We start from the raw sequence: 17,046 nt of genomic DNA, 5'->3' as shown, positions 1-17,046 counted from the left end.
ACTCCTCCCCCGGCCCGCCTCCTCGGCGGTGCCTGGCCTAGCCCGGCCCGAATGCTTTTAGGGTAAGCCCCAATGATTGTGTAAGCTCGAATCCCCGAAGCTCCCGTCTCACTTCATTCATTTGTTCGTCAGTCAGTCAATACATACTTACTTAGCTTTTTCTGCGCTTCCGGCCTTTTCTAGAAGCTGGCTATACAGTGGTGGGTAGAGCAGATGAAATCCCTGCCCTCTAGGAATTGCTAAGGCAGCGGGGAGAAAAGGACAATAAATAGATGAGATCCAAGAGTTTGTCAGGGGTAGCAAGAGCTATTGGAGAAAAGTTTTAAACAGGGCGGGCAGACATTCTGCTAGAGGCCTGGGAATGACCAGGAGGGGTCTGGGAAAGGCATTCCCATGGAGGGAACAGAGAATAGGCCAGAACCCTGACTCAGGAGGGTCTTCTGTGCTTAGGGAACAGCAAGGAGGCCAGTGGGGCCCCCGCAGAGTGAGGAAGGGGACGAGAAGATGATGAGGTGGGAGGATTAAAGGGCTGTGCTATGCGGATTTGGCTGTTTCCTAAGAGTGGGATGGGACCTTTTGGAGAGTTTTGAGGAAAGGAGAGACTAATCAGACCTCTGTCTCTGAACTTAGCCACGCCTAACCCCCACAGCTTAGATGGAAAGAGGGTCTCCAGTCCAGGTGCTGCAGGCCTGGCGAGGGAGCCGCTGTGGCTTCCCGCAGCCCCTACTGGCCAGCAAATGGCTGCAGATCCCTGCACCGCGCCTACAGCCTTGGGGAGCTCCTAGCTTGGTCTGGAACGAAAAGCAAACAGGAAGCACACCAATCTAACTGGCATTGGGTCCCATGTCTGCTCAGTGAAGGCACAGAGGGGTGGGATTCAAGGTGATGCAGAGCTGAGATCAGAGCTGAGGAAGGTCTCTGCAGATGGATAGAGGACTGGGCATTTTAGGCAGTGGGAGCTCATATGTGGAGACAGGCATGGAGGTGTGCACCTGCCCGCCATGCTGCGTACTACAGCAAGTGTTCCAGAGGTGTGGCCAGTAGGTGGGCAGGGGCCAGAGGCCTGCCTGCCTTACTAGCCTTGGTCCTGCAGGATAGCAAGCCACTGAAAAGAGCTAAGAGGAGCGAGGGCTGTGAGCACATTTGTCTTAGGAAGGCCTGGGCTGCCAGGTGAGGCATTGGTGGGGGGAGGTTGGTTAAGTGATTGACAAGGAGGATACTGGTAAGAGACCAAGGGAAAGGAGAGATCTGAAGCCCAGCAGTGGAGCTGGCAGAGGGGTCATTCTTTGATATGGGCATAGAGACAGCAGGGCTAAGGATGATGTCTGGGGACCATGAGCCTTCCAGTGCTGGGACTTTATATTTTCCCTTCTGAGTCTCCCACACCCAGCAGAACACCTGGTCCTAGTGCTCTCTTTTCTCCAAATTCAAACCTCCTTTTCCACACTTCCTCCTCCAGCCCTGCTCCCTAACCCTGGTTCCCTCCCTTATTCTCCTCTTCATCATCTTTTCCTTTACTGAGTGCAGAGTCTACAGAGTCTTTTTGCTTTTTTTTTTTTTTCCCTTTTGATTTCTGTAACAACATGATGAGGTACGAACCCATTTTATAGGTAACAATAGGGGAAGCTAACAAAAAGGAAGTGACTTGCCCTGCACTCTCTGAACCTTCCTACTCAAAACTACTTAGGGGCCTTGGCCAATAACTGAGCCGATCAGCCTCTGCTGATTGTAAACAGCAAACATTTATTTCTCACAGTTGTGGATGCTGGGAAGTCCAGGATCAAGGCCTGGCAGATTCGGTGTCTGGTGAGGGCCTGTTTTCTGGTTCACAGACACCATCTTTTCACAGTGTCTTCCCATCGTGCAAGCACTCTGAAGGCTCTTTTATAAGGGCACTAATCCCATTCACTAATCCCTAATCCCCTCTCAAAGGTCCCCCACCTCCTAATTTCACCACTTTGGGAGTTCAGATTTCATATGAATTCAAGAGGACACGGCATTCAGACAACAGCAGCAGCCACCTGCCCTGTGGATATCTCCACTAGCTTCCTACACAGTCCCTCAAACTTACTATGCCCAGCTTGAACTCATCCCCTTTCCCCACAGCCTGCTCCTGGTGCTGGATTCACCACTCAGTGTGGGCTCCATTGGCTCAGTCATCCACCCAGAAACCCGGGTGCCAAACTCAGTACCTCCCTCTCCCTCCTCCATTCTGTCAACTACTAGGTTCTGCAGTCCCCTTCCTCAGTCTCCTTCGGGGCTGGCCGCCCTCTCCATTTTGTCCTGCAGGGTCTGGCCACTGCTGTCCCAGCAGTTTCTGCTGACAGTACTCTTGTCCACCCTGCCATCCAGCCCTCTCACTCCACGACATAGTGAGCTTCTTCTGCTTCCTTTTTAATCTATTCCCTTTTATCCCCCAAAGCCCTCCTCCTTACCCTAATCAATCATTCTTGCATCTTTTATTAGCATTTTTGTTTTGTTTTGTTTTATAGAGATAGGGGTCTCACTATGTTGCCCAGGCTGGTCTCAAACTCCTGGCCTCAAGTGTCCCGCCTCAGCCTCCCAAAGTGTTGGGATTACAGGCATGCGCCACCACACCCAGCTAATTTTGTATTTTTAGTAGAGACGGGGTTTCACCATGTTAGTCAGGCTGGTCTTGAACTCCTGACTCAGGTGATCCGCCCACAGCAGCCTCCCAAAATGCTGGGATTATAGGAGTGAGCCACTGCACCACGAGTGGAACTATGAATCCATGAGTGGAACTGCTCAGTCATGGGTATGCATGAACTTAATAAGACTGAAGTGACCGAATAATGACAGATCCCTACAGATTCCAGAAGAGCTGCACCAATCTACCATCCCATCAGCAGTGCCTGAGGGTTCCTGCATCCCCAGGAGGAGGCGCCTTCTAAAACAGGCATCTGCCTACATCTGTTCCCTGCTTAGCATCCCGCAGTGCCTTCCCACTCCTCTCTGGATGAAGTCTCCCTCCTTAACACAGCCTTTAAGGCTTCCATGGCTCTAGCCTGAACTCCTCGCCCCTCTGTCTCTGGGCTCCGTGCACTACAGGTCTGTAGTTGTTCCTTGGTCCCGTGTGTCCTGCTCCCTTCCATACATGCTCTTTCCAAACCCCCTGCAGGGGAGTTTCTTCCCTGGGAAGCTTATCTGACACCTTAACTAACCCCCTGCTCATCTATGTACTGCCTCTGGACGCCTCATGCTGACCTGCTGTGCTGTTGGTGTCTTTATATGTTTCTGACACTTCCGTTAGACCAAGTTTCTCAACCGTGGCACTTTTGACAATTGGGATGGGGAACTCCTTGTTGAAGGACTGTCCTGAGCGTAGGAGGATGTTTAACAGCATCCCTGGCCACTACCCATCAGATGATAATAGCACACCCCCTAGCCCCCACAAGTTGTAACAGCCAGAAACGTCTCCAGACATTGTTAAATATTACCTGGGGATCAAAATCACTCCTGGCTGAGAACCACTGCATCAGCCTATGAACTGCTAGGGCCTGGCCTGTCACTGGGTCTTGTTCATGTGTGTATCACGGCACCCAGAGCAGGGCTGGCCCAGGTTAGGTGCTCAGTAAATGCTGCGAGGATCTGTGGTGGCACCTTACTGGGCAAAGGCCCAAGGGCAGGACTCAGAATTCAGGGTTTGGGGATATGCATGATGTCGTGGGGCTGTGGCTGTCTCTTCTTTCTCTTTTTGTCCTTTCCCCGAAGGCCACCCAAAACATCATCTCCTTTTGTTCTTATAATGTGGGGCAGGAGAAACTGAGACATCCAGGAGAGTTACTGTGAAGCCACTTCACCCCTCTGGGCCTCTGCTTCCTCACATATACAATGTGGGCAAAATAGCCTACAGGGGTCAATAGGTATTGACTGAGCCGACAAACGCCTCTCAAAGACTGTCACACCAAGTGATGGCTGCTCCAGAGCCTGGGATGTCCCAAGAGGAAACCATCAGGACAGAGAGTAAACCACATAACATTTATAGGGAGCACAGCTGGGGCTCAACAGCCCTGAGGAGGGCTGGGGGCTTAGGGACGTCACAGCTTCAAGGACATCTTCCAGGAGCCCAGTGCCTGCATGATCCAGGAGCGCCGCTGGTGGGAAGTGGGCAGGTTCTCACAGCTGAGGCTCCAACGGTGCATCGTGGCCGGGTCACACACCTCCGAGTCGCTGTGCGGCAGCCAGGAGTTCTGCTGGCAGCTGGGCAGGAGGTGGTCCTGAGCCTGGGCTGCAAAGATGCACACTGATGCTTCTGGGTCATGTCTCAAGTTTTCCAGAGCTGCGTCATGGGGAAGGGAGATGCCTCTGTTAAGACCTACGTGGGTCTCATACCTAATCCTTCTTATCTCCATGCCTTGGCTTAGGCACCCTCTGCTTGGCATCCCCTTATCTCACTTTCCTCCCAGCCCCTCAAATTATTCACATTTTTCAGAGCCCGAATCAAAACCTGCCTCCTCCAGGAAGTCTTCCTGGACTGTCCCAACCTACCTCAATGCTTTCATCAGATTCCGTAGTTACAAAATGAATCAGTCCCCACTTAAGAGTCTGAACTATTCACCCTGCACTAAATGGCTTTCGGTCTCGCTTTTGAGCCTCATTTCCTTAATGAGATTGTGAGCTTCCCTAGGGTGGGGCTGTTGTTCTGCCTCTTGGTAACCTGGTGGTACTTAATGCTATACTCACCCTGGATTAAAACCTAGTAAAATTGGCTGGGTGCAGTGGCTCATGCCTGTAATCCCAGCACTTTGGGACAGAGGCAGGCAGGTCACTTGAGGTCAGGTATTCAAGACCAGCCTGGCCAACGTGGTGAAACCCCGTCGCTACTGAAAATACAAAATTTAACAGGTGCAATGGTGTGTGCCTGTAGTGTACCAGCTACTTGGGAGGCTGAGGCAGGAGAATCGCTTGAACCCAGGAGGCAGAGGTTACAACGAGCCGAGATCATGCCACTGCACTCCAGCCTGGGTGACAGAGTGACAGTCCGTCTCAAAACAAACAAAACACTAGTACAAGTGAACTGAGTTGAAGACTCTTGTCTTGGGACATCTCCCTTCCCTTTCCCTGTTACCCCCTGTGATCCTACTCACTCTCTCACTGCCCCCTGAAATCTCACCAATGCGGGGCATGACTTACTGGCTTTCACTTCATTCAGACGATCTTCTGTCATTGTGCTCTCCATGCAGGGGACCAGGGACCCTTGAGCATAATCCAAGAAGTGAGTGCATTTGTCTTCTGACTTCAACCCCACCCCAACCCATCCTTGAACCAGAGCCCCTCACAGAAGCTTTTCCCCTTATCCTTCAGCCCCACACGTAAGGACATGAAACTTCATCTGGACCCTGGAACTGATTCCCCAAGAGGAGTCCTGGGAAGGATGGCTGGTCCAGAGGGCAGGATGGCACCAGGATAGGGGAAGACCATTCTAATTTGCACCATGGCTGTCTGCTGGCCAAGCCTTGCACCCAAAGGGAGGCATCCACCCAGGTGCTGGAAGGGCTGGCAGCCTGGGAGGAAACAAACTGGAGAGCAGGCAGAGTCCCGGCAGCAGGATGACTTATGCCAGGGCAGGTTACCTATGAACATGCCTGAGCACTTCCAGAGGGAGGCCCGTGAGTTCTTGGCATACTCCAGGCTCTGGCTGAGGAATATGAAGGCACTGTCTTGGTGGGTGTTCACCTAGGACAAAGAGAATCCCCAAAAGTGCTGAGCCCTTGGAGGAACTAATTGCCCATCCACCCTTCTTGAAGCAAGGAATGGTGACCCTTGCCCCCTGCCTCCTAAACACATCTGCTCCCTCTGCATGAGCCCCCCAGAGGCCAGGGCTTATCTCTTCTTAGCTGATTACAACAATCACGTCGATGACCTTCCTGCCTCGGGTGTCTCCTCTTCCAATTTATCCCCCTGCTGCAGCCAGAGGGAAAGTTCTAAAATGCAGATCCAGCCAGAGATGGGAATGGACATGGCACATGAGGGACATAGGTAAGGAGACAGGTTGACCAGGGTGAAGGATTCAAGGTATAGAGCAATGGGGATAAACTGGAGAATTAGGGGATCTTAAAAGCCAGACAGAAATAGGGCTTACTTGTGCATTTGGAAACAGGAAGGCAACATTTATTCATTCTTAATAGGACAGTGAGAAAGCCATGTCTTGGGTAAGATAGTCTGACAGTGGTAGTCAGGATGGGTTTGACAGGTAGAAAGTGGGAGACAATTGTCCAGCTAAGGAGCTGTTGAGGGAGATGATGAGAAATCTGATCTGATCACTCTCCTGTTGAGGACCTACGTATATCAAGGTCTAAGCTCCTAGGCGTGTCATGCAAAGCTTCATGATCATGTTCTGGGTCTGACCTTCCTTCCAAGTCTTAGCTCCTTCCACTGACTCCACCTCTCGTGCCCACCATGCTGCACTCCAAGGACATGGCCAGCTATCCCCAGGTCTGCATTTGCTACAAGAAATTGTTCCTATTTGGAGTGCCCTTCCTACTCTTCTTCACCTCATAAATTCCCTCATCCTTTGAGCCTCAGTTCAGATGCCACCTCCTCCTTGAAGCCTTCCACAGCCCTTAGACAGAGCTCCATCCCCCCACCCTTGATGCTTCTAGCAGATCTTGCTCATCCTTTGTCGTGACACCTATGACATTGTCTTGTAATTATTTATACTTATCTCCCTTCATTGTATCTGGAGCTCCCCCAAGAGAAGGGGCCATTTCACTCAGCTCAGACTCTCAGCACCCTGGACAGGGCCTGGCTTGCAGCAGGTGCCCAAAAAATGCCAGATAAATGAACAAATGGATGAATAGGTTACCAGCGCCTTCTTAAAGCTAAGCCCGGAGGTTGACCTTTAAATGAACAAAGCTGTTGATGGCCTGAAGATCAAAGAACAAACTGAAGACCCAGAGGGGTTTAATGTAGAGGTCACAAGCTGGCAGCCACGGGGCCACAGTAGCTTGCAGAGCAATGATGAGCACAGTGTTTAAAATGAGCTATGTTGAGTGCTAACTTATGTCTTATAAAAATGTAGATTTCTGGGCAGGTGTGGTGGCTCACGCCTGTAATCCCAGCACTTTGGGAGGCCAAGGTGGGTGGATCACCTGAGGTCAGGAGTTTGAGACCACCAGTCTGGCCAACATGGCAAAACTCTGTTGCTACTGAAAATACAAAAAAAATTAGCTGCATGTGGTGGTGCCTTGGGAGGCTGAGGCAGGAGAATCGCTTGAATCCAGAAGGCAGAGGTTGCAGTGAGCCAAGATCGCACCACTGCACTCCAGCCTGAGTAACAGAGTGAGACTCCATCTCAACAAAAAAAGGTTTCTAGCTTTTCTCGTGAAAACAGAGGACCTGGCAAGAGAGGGGCCTGCACAGTGAGCTTGAGCTCTCACCCCTACCTTCACCGGGGCCTGGGCTCCAGGTTGCTCAAAGACTACCACTTCCACACCGCTCACAACTATCTGCCTAGTCACTGGCCACTGTAAGCATTTGAATTAATGGCCAAGCACTTCCTCTATACCTCTTTTTCCCACTGGAATGTGATGGTAATATCATTAGACCCTCAACTGCAGACGCTTTGAGCATTACTGACAACGGTGGTGGCCAAGAGCTTTTCTCAGCCCAGTGACAATCTGTGACTTTGTATATTTATGTTAGATTGATATGGGGAGTGATGGACTCCTCACTCAGATGTCCCTTCACACGGGAGGGATTTATTCCCCCAGCTCTGAGCAGAGAACTGCCTGGTCCAAGTTGAAACCCTTCCCAGGGTAACTGGCATCCAGTGACAGAGGAACACAGGAGTGTAAAGACCTGACCCCCGGGCCAAATTTGGGAATCTCATGGCAGTGTTGGCTGAGACTTCCGCTGAAGCTACATTGTAAGTTGACTTCTCCCTTCGATACTCCTGTTCCTTCTCCTCCCTTCCATGGGTATGGGTCCCAGGGACATGCTTGCCCCCTTGTATGCTTACTGCTGCTCACGACAACAGGGAAGTAGATTGAGACTGTGGGCAAAGCTTCCCAAATGTCATGTAGAGGACTAGGCTGGATCCTGCAGAGCTGTGCTTCACTGTGTGTGTGTGTGTGTGTATGTGTGTGTGTGTGTGTGTGTTGGTTAAATAAGTTTGGGAAACCATTATATAAACAACCATGAACACATTTCCTCAGCACCAAACATCTCAGAGCCTTTAATAAGCGGGTGTCATTGTGAATCCCCAAGAGGAAGATGACAGTGCAGTATTTCCCAAACTTACTTGTCTTCAAACTTCTTTTCCTCCCTCTGGGGCATATTTTATGAGCCTGGTGTTACAGGGAATACACTCTGGGAACTGATGTTGTAGAAAAGGAGCCGGTGCAGCCCTTGGGGCAGGGATATAATACAGGCAGACTTGTGTTTTAACAAGACCATTCTGGTGGCCTGGGTGGGAAATGGATTGGAGGGGATGATGTTAAAGGCTGGGAGACCCCTTGGGTGGCTGAACCAATAGCCCAACAAAGGGGTGTTCGTGCCCTGAATTAAGGGCAATGACGGTGGCAGGGTGGGAGAGAAAAGCAGATTCCAAGATACTCGGGTTATTTAAGATTGATCAAATGTGGAGGGTGAGGGAGACCAAGGAGTTCAAGATGATTCTAGGTTTCTGCCTGGGGGATCCAGAGGGAAAAGGAGGAACTGAAAGGAAAAGGCGCAGGCTCAAAAGAGACAAACTGAACTTGAAGTGCTGGTGATTATCGTGGTAGGTGTGCAGGAAGCCACTGAACGGGGGACACTAGAAGTCGGGAGAGAAGCCAGAGGTGGAGATGAACGCTCCAGAGCCAACAGCTTGTAGTTGGTCATGGAAACAGGATGCTGGTGGAAAAAGAGGGAAGAGAGAGACACAGAGTTCCCCACCTCCAACAGGCTTGTAAGCAACCACTGTACTCCCTGGAACACTCACAAGGTACTTGCAAATTTTGGCCACGGTCTGTGGCTGGTTGTCCCAAGGCTTCCGGCTGTATGCTCTTTTTGGCAACTCCCAAGCCATGAAGCAAGAACAGCGGAACAGGGTCTTCACACATTTCTGGGAACCAACAGGAAGGAAGTATCAGAACTGTGGACAGCCGGACTGTGGTCCAGAAAAAGGGCTTTTGAAAAATCAGTTTCTATTTGAAATTGTACGAGTGAAGCTGACCATTTTTAATTTTTTAAATTATTATTATTTTCTTTTTCTCCGGCCCTTGATTTAGGACCTTTTTCTTTTTTTGTACATCAGCTATGATCAGAAGCTGATCATGTTGAGGAAGAATCCTGATGTGGGCACCTTTGGAAAACAGACCTGGTGGGACATAAATAACTGTCCCCAGGATTGTTTACGACTCTGGCGTGGTCGTAAAGAGAGGTGCGCCCACAGGGCCCGAGGGAAGGGTAGAGGGCCCAGGGCCCACGCACACTCACCTGGCTCACCTTGGCATTGCCCTCCTGCATGGTCAACAGTAACGGCACCAAGGTGCTGACCAGCTGCTCCTCCACGGCCTGGGTGTGTGGTGCCTGAAGCTTCTGGACCACCTTCCCATACAGCTTGATGCAGGAGGAGCGCACGTCCTCTCGCGACTAGGGGAGACCAAAGGCTCAGAGAGGGTCCCTCCTCTAGGAGGCCACTCAGTACAGCTGATCCAGAGCCATTGTTCCCCTCACACAAGACTAGGTCTGGAGCTCTCCACAATCTTCCCAGCCAGGCCCCCACTAACCTAAAAGGCGCCTGAGTGCTAAGTAGGAAAATGCCTCCCTTCCCTCCTCTGCTAGGACTGGTTAAAAAAAACTGGCCAGCTGCTGTGGCTCATGCCTATAATCCCAGCACTTTGGAAGGCCAAGGCAGGAGGATCATGTGAGTCCAGGAGTTCAAGACCAGCTTGGGCAACATAGGGAGACCCCCATCTCTACAAAAAATACAAAATTAGCTGGGCATGGTAGTGCATGCCCACAGTCCCAGCTACTCAAGAGGCTGAGGTGGGAAAATTGCTTGAGCCAGGGAGGTCGAGCTGGGATCTTGCCACTGTACTCCAGCCTGGGTGACAGAGCAAGACCCTGTCTCAAAAAAAAAAAGTACCCCCTCTAGATGAACTAGTCACAATAAAATGACCCTCTCTTGGGAGACTTGATTATGAAAGAAGAGCTTCCTCCGTCAGAACCAGTTAGAATAAGGACACTTTACAAAAAGATGTGTCCCAGCTGGGACAAAGTGCCTCCCCCGTGGGCTGCCCCAACCCTGCCCAGGTCCCGATGGGAGCATAGGAGGCATTGCAGCCACTGAGGTAGTAGAGGACCCCTCTCGATCCCTCCCGCCCCTTCACTCTGTGGGATCCTCACGTCGCTGAAGAGCAGCAGCAGGATCTGCAGCATCTCCACATAGACCATGTTGTCCATCAGCTTCCGGTCCCACCCCTTGAAGATGGCCTTGAGGCTGTGGATCGCTTCCACCACCAGCATCCCATCCACATTCTTCAGGCCCTTCACCATGGAGGGCAGGAGGGCCTGCACCTTGGCAGTCTGTGGGGCAGGAGCATTTGGGATGGGGCTCCTACCTAGGCTAGCAAGTAGGAAGAGACCCAGCCTCTGCTTCACTGAAACGAACTTGGTGGCCCAATCCCCACTCCGAGGCCTTAGCCTATTCCACCGGCCTGGAATACCCTCATCCAACCTCTTGCTGCTCCTCGAAGCCCTCTTTGGCCTCACTGCCTCCTTGGCCAGGACCCCTGAGGCCCTTTGCTGTCTACCCCCTTCCTTGGCTCTAGGTAAATGCCATGCTGGGTTGTTAGTTTTGAGTCTACGTCCTGTCCTTTCATAGCAGCCACATCATGAGCTGTAACAGTGCCTGGTAGAGAAAAACAAAGCACTTTTGAAAATGCTAATGATGCACCAACAATCTGGGCCTCAGTTTCCTGATCTGTAAAAGAGGAATACTTGGCTGTTGGCTCATGCCTCTAATCCCAGCATTTTGGGAGGCCAAGGCAGGTTGATCACCTGAGGTCGGGTTCGAGACCAGCCTGACCAATATGGAGAAACCCTGTCTCTACTAAAAATACAAAAAATTAGCTGGGTCTGGGGCGCATGCCTGTAATCCCAGCTACTTGGGAGGCTGAGGCAGGAGAATAACTTGAACCTGGGGAGGTTGTGGTGAGCCGAGATCACTCCATTGCACGCCAGCCTGGGCAACAAGAGCAAAACACCATCTCAAAAAAAATAGGAGTATTTGTGCCACCCTTTGCCCTTCGTATACACACTGCCTTTAGAATCATTGTGAAAAACCTAGATTAGAAATTATTCAAAAGGAATAAAATATATAGATTTTTAAAGGATATATATTTTACTGATGGGGCAACTGAGGCTGAGCTAGAAATGGTCTCTGATCCCAGCTGCAGGCTTCTGAGGGAATATGATGGACAAGCTTTGTTCTTTCTTCAGCCCGGTGCCTGGCTAGGCCAGGCTTTCCTCTGCCTCCCACTCACCTTCTCAGTCCTGCGTGCCAGGATGCCCAGGCCTCGGATGGACAGCACCTTCATGATGGGGTCATGGTGGCTCAGGCCTTCTGCCATCCGCCCCAGAGAGTACTCCTCAGGGATCCGGCGCACCTGCTCCATCTGGAGGAGCTGAGGGAGCAAAGGGTCATTACTCCCCAGGCTGAGGGGGGCAGGGCAGCCCCCTGGCCTCCCATGTACTGGGAGTGCACATTGGATAACCAGGCTCAGCTCTGCCTGGAGCTTCAGACTTGGAAAACCAACAACCAACAGATTGCTAGAAGTCTCCGTCTGATGTCCATCAGCACCATGTGGCAAAGCCTAGCGTGTCACTCTCCAGCTCCGAGCCCCTGTGACTCCCTCTTGTTGCCTTTCCCATCAGGCCCCTGCCTGCCCCTTGGCCTCATTCACAGCAGCATGCCCACCCTGCAGCCCACACCCTCACCACCAGCCAGCCAGTTTCCAACCAAGCTGTCCCATTCCCTGAATCACTCAGGCTGTTCCACCCCTTCTGTGCTAGCAAAATGCCCTTCTGCTGGGATGCCCACCTCTACTCTGACCCCGCCACCTCGCAGGGCTCCATCCAAAACTCAGAGCCTTCAAGCTAGGCTTGACTTTGCCCCTGGCCTCATTTAGGCTGACTGCCTCCTTCCCTGGGCCCCTCAGTGCCCTGGACTTCCTCCTGAGGTGACACCTGGAAACCTTCGGTGCCTCCATCCACCTTCCCTATTCAACAGAGGGCTTCCCCGAGGACAAAACCCGAATTGTTCCTCCTCGGGTCCCTGTTAGCTAACATCAACTCTGGTGTGGAGTATGTACTCAAGGACTGCATGCTGCGTGAGTTCAGGTCCAACAGGAAACTTGGCTCAGGCCCGGTGCGGTGGCACATGCCTATAATCCCAGCTACTCAGGAGGCTGAGGTGGGTGGGTCACTTGAGGTCTGGAGTTCGAGACCAGCCTGGGCAACATAGTGAAACCCACGTCTCTACTAAAAACACAAAAATTAGCCAGGCATGGTGGCATGCACCCCAGCTACCTGGGAGCCTGAGGCAGGAGAATCGCTTGAACCCAGGAGGTGGAGGTTGCAGTGAGCCAAGATCACACCACTGCACTCCAGCCTGGGTGACAGAGCGAGACTTCACCCCAAAAAAGAAAGAAAGAAAAAGAGACCAGTCGAGGTGGCTCACACCTGTAATCCCAGCACTTTGAGAGGCTGAGGTGGGTGGATCACCTGAGGTCAGGAGTTCAAGACCAGCCCGGCCAACATGGGGAAACCCCATCTCTACTAAAACTACAAAAATTAGCCCAGCGTGGTGGCGCGTGCCTGTAATTCCAGCCACTCAGGAGGCTGAGGCAGGAGAATTGCCTGAACCCAGGAGGCGGAGGTTGCGGTGAGCCGAGATCGCGCCATTGCACTCCAGCCTGGGTAATGAGCGAAACTCCATCTCAAAAAAAAAAAAAAAAAAGAATATGAATGTATTAATGTCATAGAACTGGACACCTGGTTAAAGTGGCAAATTTACATTATGTACATTTTACCACAAGTTTTTGAAAACTAAAAGGAAAGGGGAGGGTTTTAGAGCCCAAACGTCTGGCTTTGAATCCTGGATCTGCCACTTACAAGCTGTGTGGTCTTGGGAAAGTTTCTTAAATCAATGCCTCAGGTTTTTTTCTCTAAAATGGGGCATGGAATAGTATCTGAGTCATAGGATTAGTATGAGACAAAATGAATCAATGTGTGTAAAGCTCTTAGAACATGCTTGGAAGATAGTAAGTGCTCAATAAATATTAGCCATTATTATTAGCACATCTCTCTCTTCTGGGTCTGTCACTACCAACTTCTCCTGACTCATTTCTCCCCAGCACCTCCCTAACACACACTCAGCTGAGATGCCACTTCCTCCAGGAAGCCCTTCCTCCCTGATCCTTCCCTCCCTCCCTCAAGTCACTTGTCTCCCCACCACAGCCTGGAAGGCCCCATCATAGCCCAAGTCATTCACTGGCACCATCCCCATGTTATAACTGGGGTGTCCTCTGTGTCCCCTGCCACACGAAGAATTCCTTGAGGGCAGAGTAGAGTCAAATTCATGTTTATATCTCTGGCACCTGACACACAGAGGTGCCCAGCAAAGGTTGGTGGTTGCCTGGGCCCTAGGGGAGTCTGGTTAAGAGTGGAATGGGGTAAAGGGTGGAGAGACAGGGAGAGGAGGGAGGGAGAGCAACAGGGTCTTCGTAGTCAAGAGGAATCACGCCTACGGGAAGGCCTTGTGAACTATGAAGTAGTATTTACATAGGAGAAATGAGTGTGTTGTGAACCCAGGCCTGAGAGGAGCCCCATTGCACTCCCGCTGCCCCAGTTGGTACCGCCACGAAGAAGGCAGTGGCCGTTATCTTGTGCTTCTCGTCGCCTCGCTCCAGGAGCGGGATGAGCAGGTAGAGGATGCGGCACAGCTCCTGGCAGGTGTAGCGCACCATGGCCCTGGCGGTGGAAAGGGGGAGCACTTCCTCAGGTCTCCAGCCTCAGGGGGACCTGCAGGGTAGGGTTGCTTGTGACACTGGAAATCCTGGGTACGCCAGGTTCACCTGGATTCCTGCGTTCCCAGGATTTTCTACTGGGTGGGATCTCAGAGGTCATCTAGTTTAACTGCTTCATTTTACAGATGAAGAAACTGAAGCCCAGAGGGGGAAAGAGATTTGCCTAGGGCACAGCACACATCAGTGAGAGAGACAGGCTGAAGGCCCTCAACCGCACAGGACCACGTCAGGCCGCAGAGAGAGGAAGGAGAGGATGTGAAAGCCCACTCGCCAAGCACCAGGCAGCAGGCACACTTCACATTGTGACTCCATCCGATCCTTCCAAGCAGGTTACTGTTATTATCCCCATTTCATAGACGAGGAAACAGAGGCTCTAAGTGTGAACTGCCCATGGTCACAGAGCTAGAAAATGGCAGCGCTGGAGCTCCAGCCAAGGGCTCATATTCCAGCTGCCTCATTCATTCTACTAAGCCAGTGGTCCTCTAAGTGCCACCCCCACCCACCCAGAGTATCAGCATCAGCTGGGAGCTTCTTAGAAGTGCGCCATCCCAGGCCGGGCACCTGGCTCACACCCGACCACTTCAGGAAGCTGAGGCAGGCAGATCATTTGAGGTCAGGAGTTTGAGACCTGACTGGTCAACATGGTGAAAACCCGTCTCTACTAAAAATACAAAAAAATTAGCCAGGTGTGGCGGCACATGCCTGAAATCTCAGCTACTTGAGAGGTTGAGGCAGGAGAATCACTTGAACCCAGGAGGGCGGAGGTTGCAGTGAACCAACATCACGCCACTGCACTCCAGCCTGGCTGACAGAGTGAGACTCCAGCTCAAAAAACAGGTGCACCATCCTAGACCTACTAAGCAGGAACTCTTAGAGCAGGGGCACAGCAACCAGTGTTTTAACAGGCGTGGCAGTTGATTCTGTTGCACACTCAAGTCTGAGGAGCACTGCAATGTGCACCATCAATCAGTGAATCCACTGCAGTCTGGCAAGCATGCATAGAGTCTGGAATGAGACAGCTGGGTTCAAATCCTGGCCCCAGCAATAGCTGTGTGACCTGGGGAAAGACACATAACTTCTCTGGGCTTCTGTTTCCTCATGTGTAATGCTGGGATAGTAATAGGACTATTTCACCAGGGGCCGTGGCTCACGCCTATAATCCCAATACTTTGGGAGGCCAAGGCAGGCGGATCATCTGAGATCAGGCATTTGAGACCAGCCTGGCCAACATAGTTAAACCCTGTCTCTACTAAAATACAGAAATTAGCCAGGCATGGTGGTGGGTGCCTATAACCCCAGCTACTCAGGAGGCTGAGGCAGGAGAATCGCTTGAACTCAGGAGGCAGAGGTTGCAATGAGCAGAGATTGCACCACTGCACTCCAGCCTGGCGACAGAGTGAGACTCTGTCTCGACATAAATAAATAAATAAATAAATAAATAAATAAATAAATAAATAAAAATAAATGGTAATGAAAGTGCTATTTCATTGGTCATGGTGAGGATTAAATGGGATCATCCATGTGACAGCTCTCTGCATGGTGCCTGGAGCATAGTAAGTGCTCAACTAATGTGATCATATCCTGAGACCCTGGTGAAAGCACCACCAGGAGCACTCAGGGTGCAGAGCTAAGAAGTAGGTGCTCCTGCAGGAGTCACAGCATTGGAATCAAGGTGCTTCCTCTTGACCCCATGGGAAGCTGCGCGTGGCCCAGGGAAGAGCTTTGGTCTGGGTCAGCAGGTAACCCAGCTCTGCCACTTCCTGCCTGTGTGACACATGACAATTCCTCTCCAGACTTGGCACGTTCCTGTGCAAAATATGTATTAATCATCCCTCCCGCATCAGTGACTATAACTATAGTAAAAAATTAGCCTGTGTGGAGCTCTTACCATATGCCAGGGGCTGTTCAAAGTACTTTTTTTTTCAGGCTGGAGTGCATGGCGCAATCTCGGTTCACTACAACCTCCACCTCCCGGGTTCAAGCAATTCTCGTGCCTCAGCCTCCCGAGTAGCTGGGACTACAGGTGCATGCCACCACACCTGGCTAAGTTTTGTATTTTCGTTAGAAACGGGGTTTCACCACGTTTCCTAGGCTGCTCTTGAACTCCTAACCTCAGATGATCCACCTCCTTCAAACACCCAAAGTGCTGGGATTACAGGCATGAGCCACCTCGACCGGCCTGTTCCAAGTACTTTAATTAATCCTCACCCCCACCCTCAGAGGTAGGTCTGACTATTATTTCCATGCTATTGAGGGAGAGTGGAGACTCAGAGGGAAGTAACTTGCCCCAGGTCACACAGCTGGCAAGTGGCAAGCTGGGGTTCAAATGCAGTCAGGCCATCTCCACGGCCACACCTCAACAACTGGGTTATACCACCATTTCTGTATTGGTAAGGGAACTAAACTGATAATGCAGTAAGGAAAGGTGCTCTGGGAATGATCTAAGCACGCTACAGTTGCCAAGAACCTCTGAAGAGTGAGTGCCATCTTTCGCATTTGCACTGTCTACCTGCTGAGGAAGATAGCACCCTTCCAGCTGTGGAGAAGAGGTGACAGACGGAGCAAAGGGTCTTTCCCCAAGATAGATGCAAACCCAAGTCCATCTGAAGATCCTGAGGTCCCCATCCTGCTCCCTCCCACCCCAACCCCAAGGTGGTCCTGGGCCTCACCTTGCCAGCAGGGCCACTCCGCGGTGGTGGCTCTCCGCCTGCTCCATGGGCTCCCAGCCACGCTGCTCCTCCAGAAACGTGACCTCATAAGAGCAGCCCATCCTCAGCAGCAGGGTTTTCACCACTTTCACCACCCAGCTGGCAAGACAAGACAACTGAGACCTCATGCCTACCCGGGCCCTGGCAGGCCGGACCTCCCTCCACCCCGGCCTCTCCTGCCATCTGGCCTGACAAACTGTTCTCCACCATGTTAGGTAGGGGCATTCAGTGTATCCACAAAGGGTGACTTTTTACAAATAATCATTAGCTTTTAGAACCAGGGAGGAAACAGAAGCAAAGTC

The 17,046-nt window shown here is 51.5% G+C and overlaps 1 protein-coding gene across 1 annotated transcript in view; it reads right to left on the bottom strand.

Moving 5' to 3' along the window:
* Positions 1-3,992: 3,992 nt before the first annotated feature.
* MROH7 (maestro heat like repeat family member 7) overlaps positions 3,993-17,046 on the bottom strand; it is a 57,432-nt gene continuing 44,378 nt past the window's right edge. Inside the window, 9 exon segments of the mRNA XM_064371164.1 lie at positions 3,993-4,300; positions 5,155-5,217; positions 5,595-5,697; positions 8,945-9,067; positions 9,442-9,597; positions 10,354-10,533; positions 11,493-11,633; positions 13,866-13,980; positions 16,706-16,843. Coding sequence (XP_064227234.1) covers positions 4,059-4,300; positions 5,155-5,217; positions 5,595-5,697; positions 8,945-9,067; positions 9,442-9,597; positions 10,354-10,533; positions 11,493-11,633; positions 13,866-13,980; positions 16,706-16,843 — 1,261 coding nt within the window. The 3' untranslated portion in view covers positions 3,993-4,058.

The sequence above is a fragment of the Aotus nancymaae genome, unplaced genomic scaffold, assembly GCF_030222135.1.
Source record: "Aotus nancymaae isolate 86718 unplaced genomic scaffold, 86718_ANA_hifiasm-v0.15.2.pri h1tg000007l, whole genome shotgun sequence".
NCBI lineage: Eukaryota > Metazoa > Chordata > Mammalia > Primates > Aotidae > Aotus > Aotus nancymaae.
The sequence above is the reverse complement of the archived record's forward strand: the minus strand, read 5'-3'. Positions and strand labels throughout refer to the sequence as shown.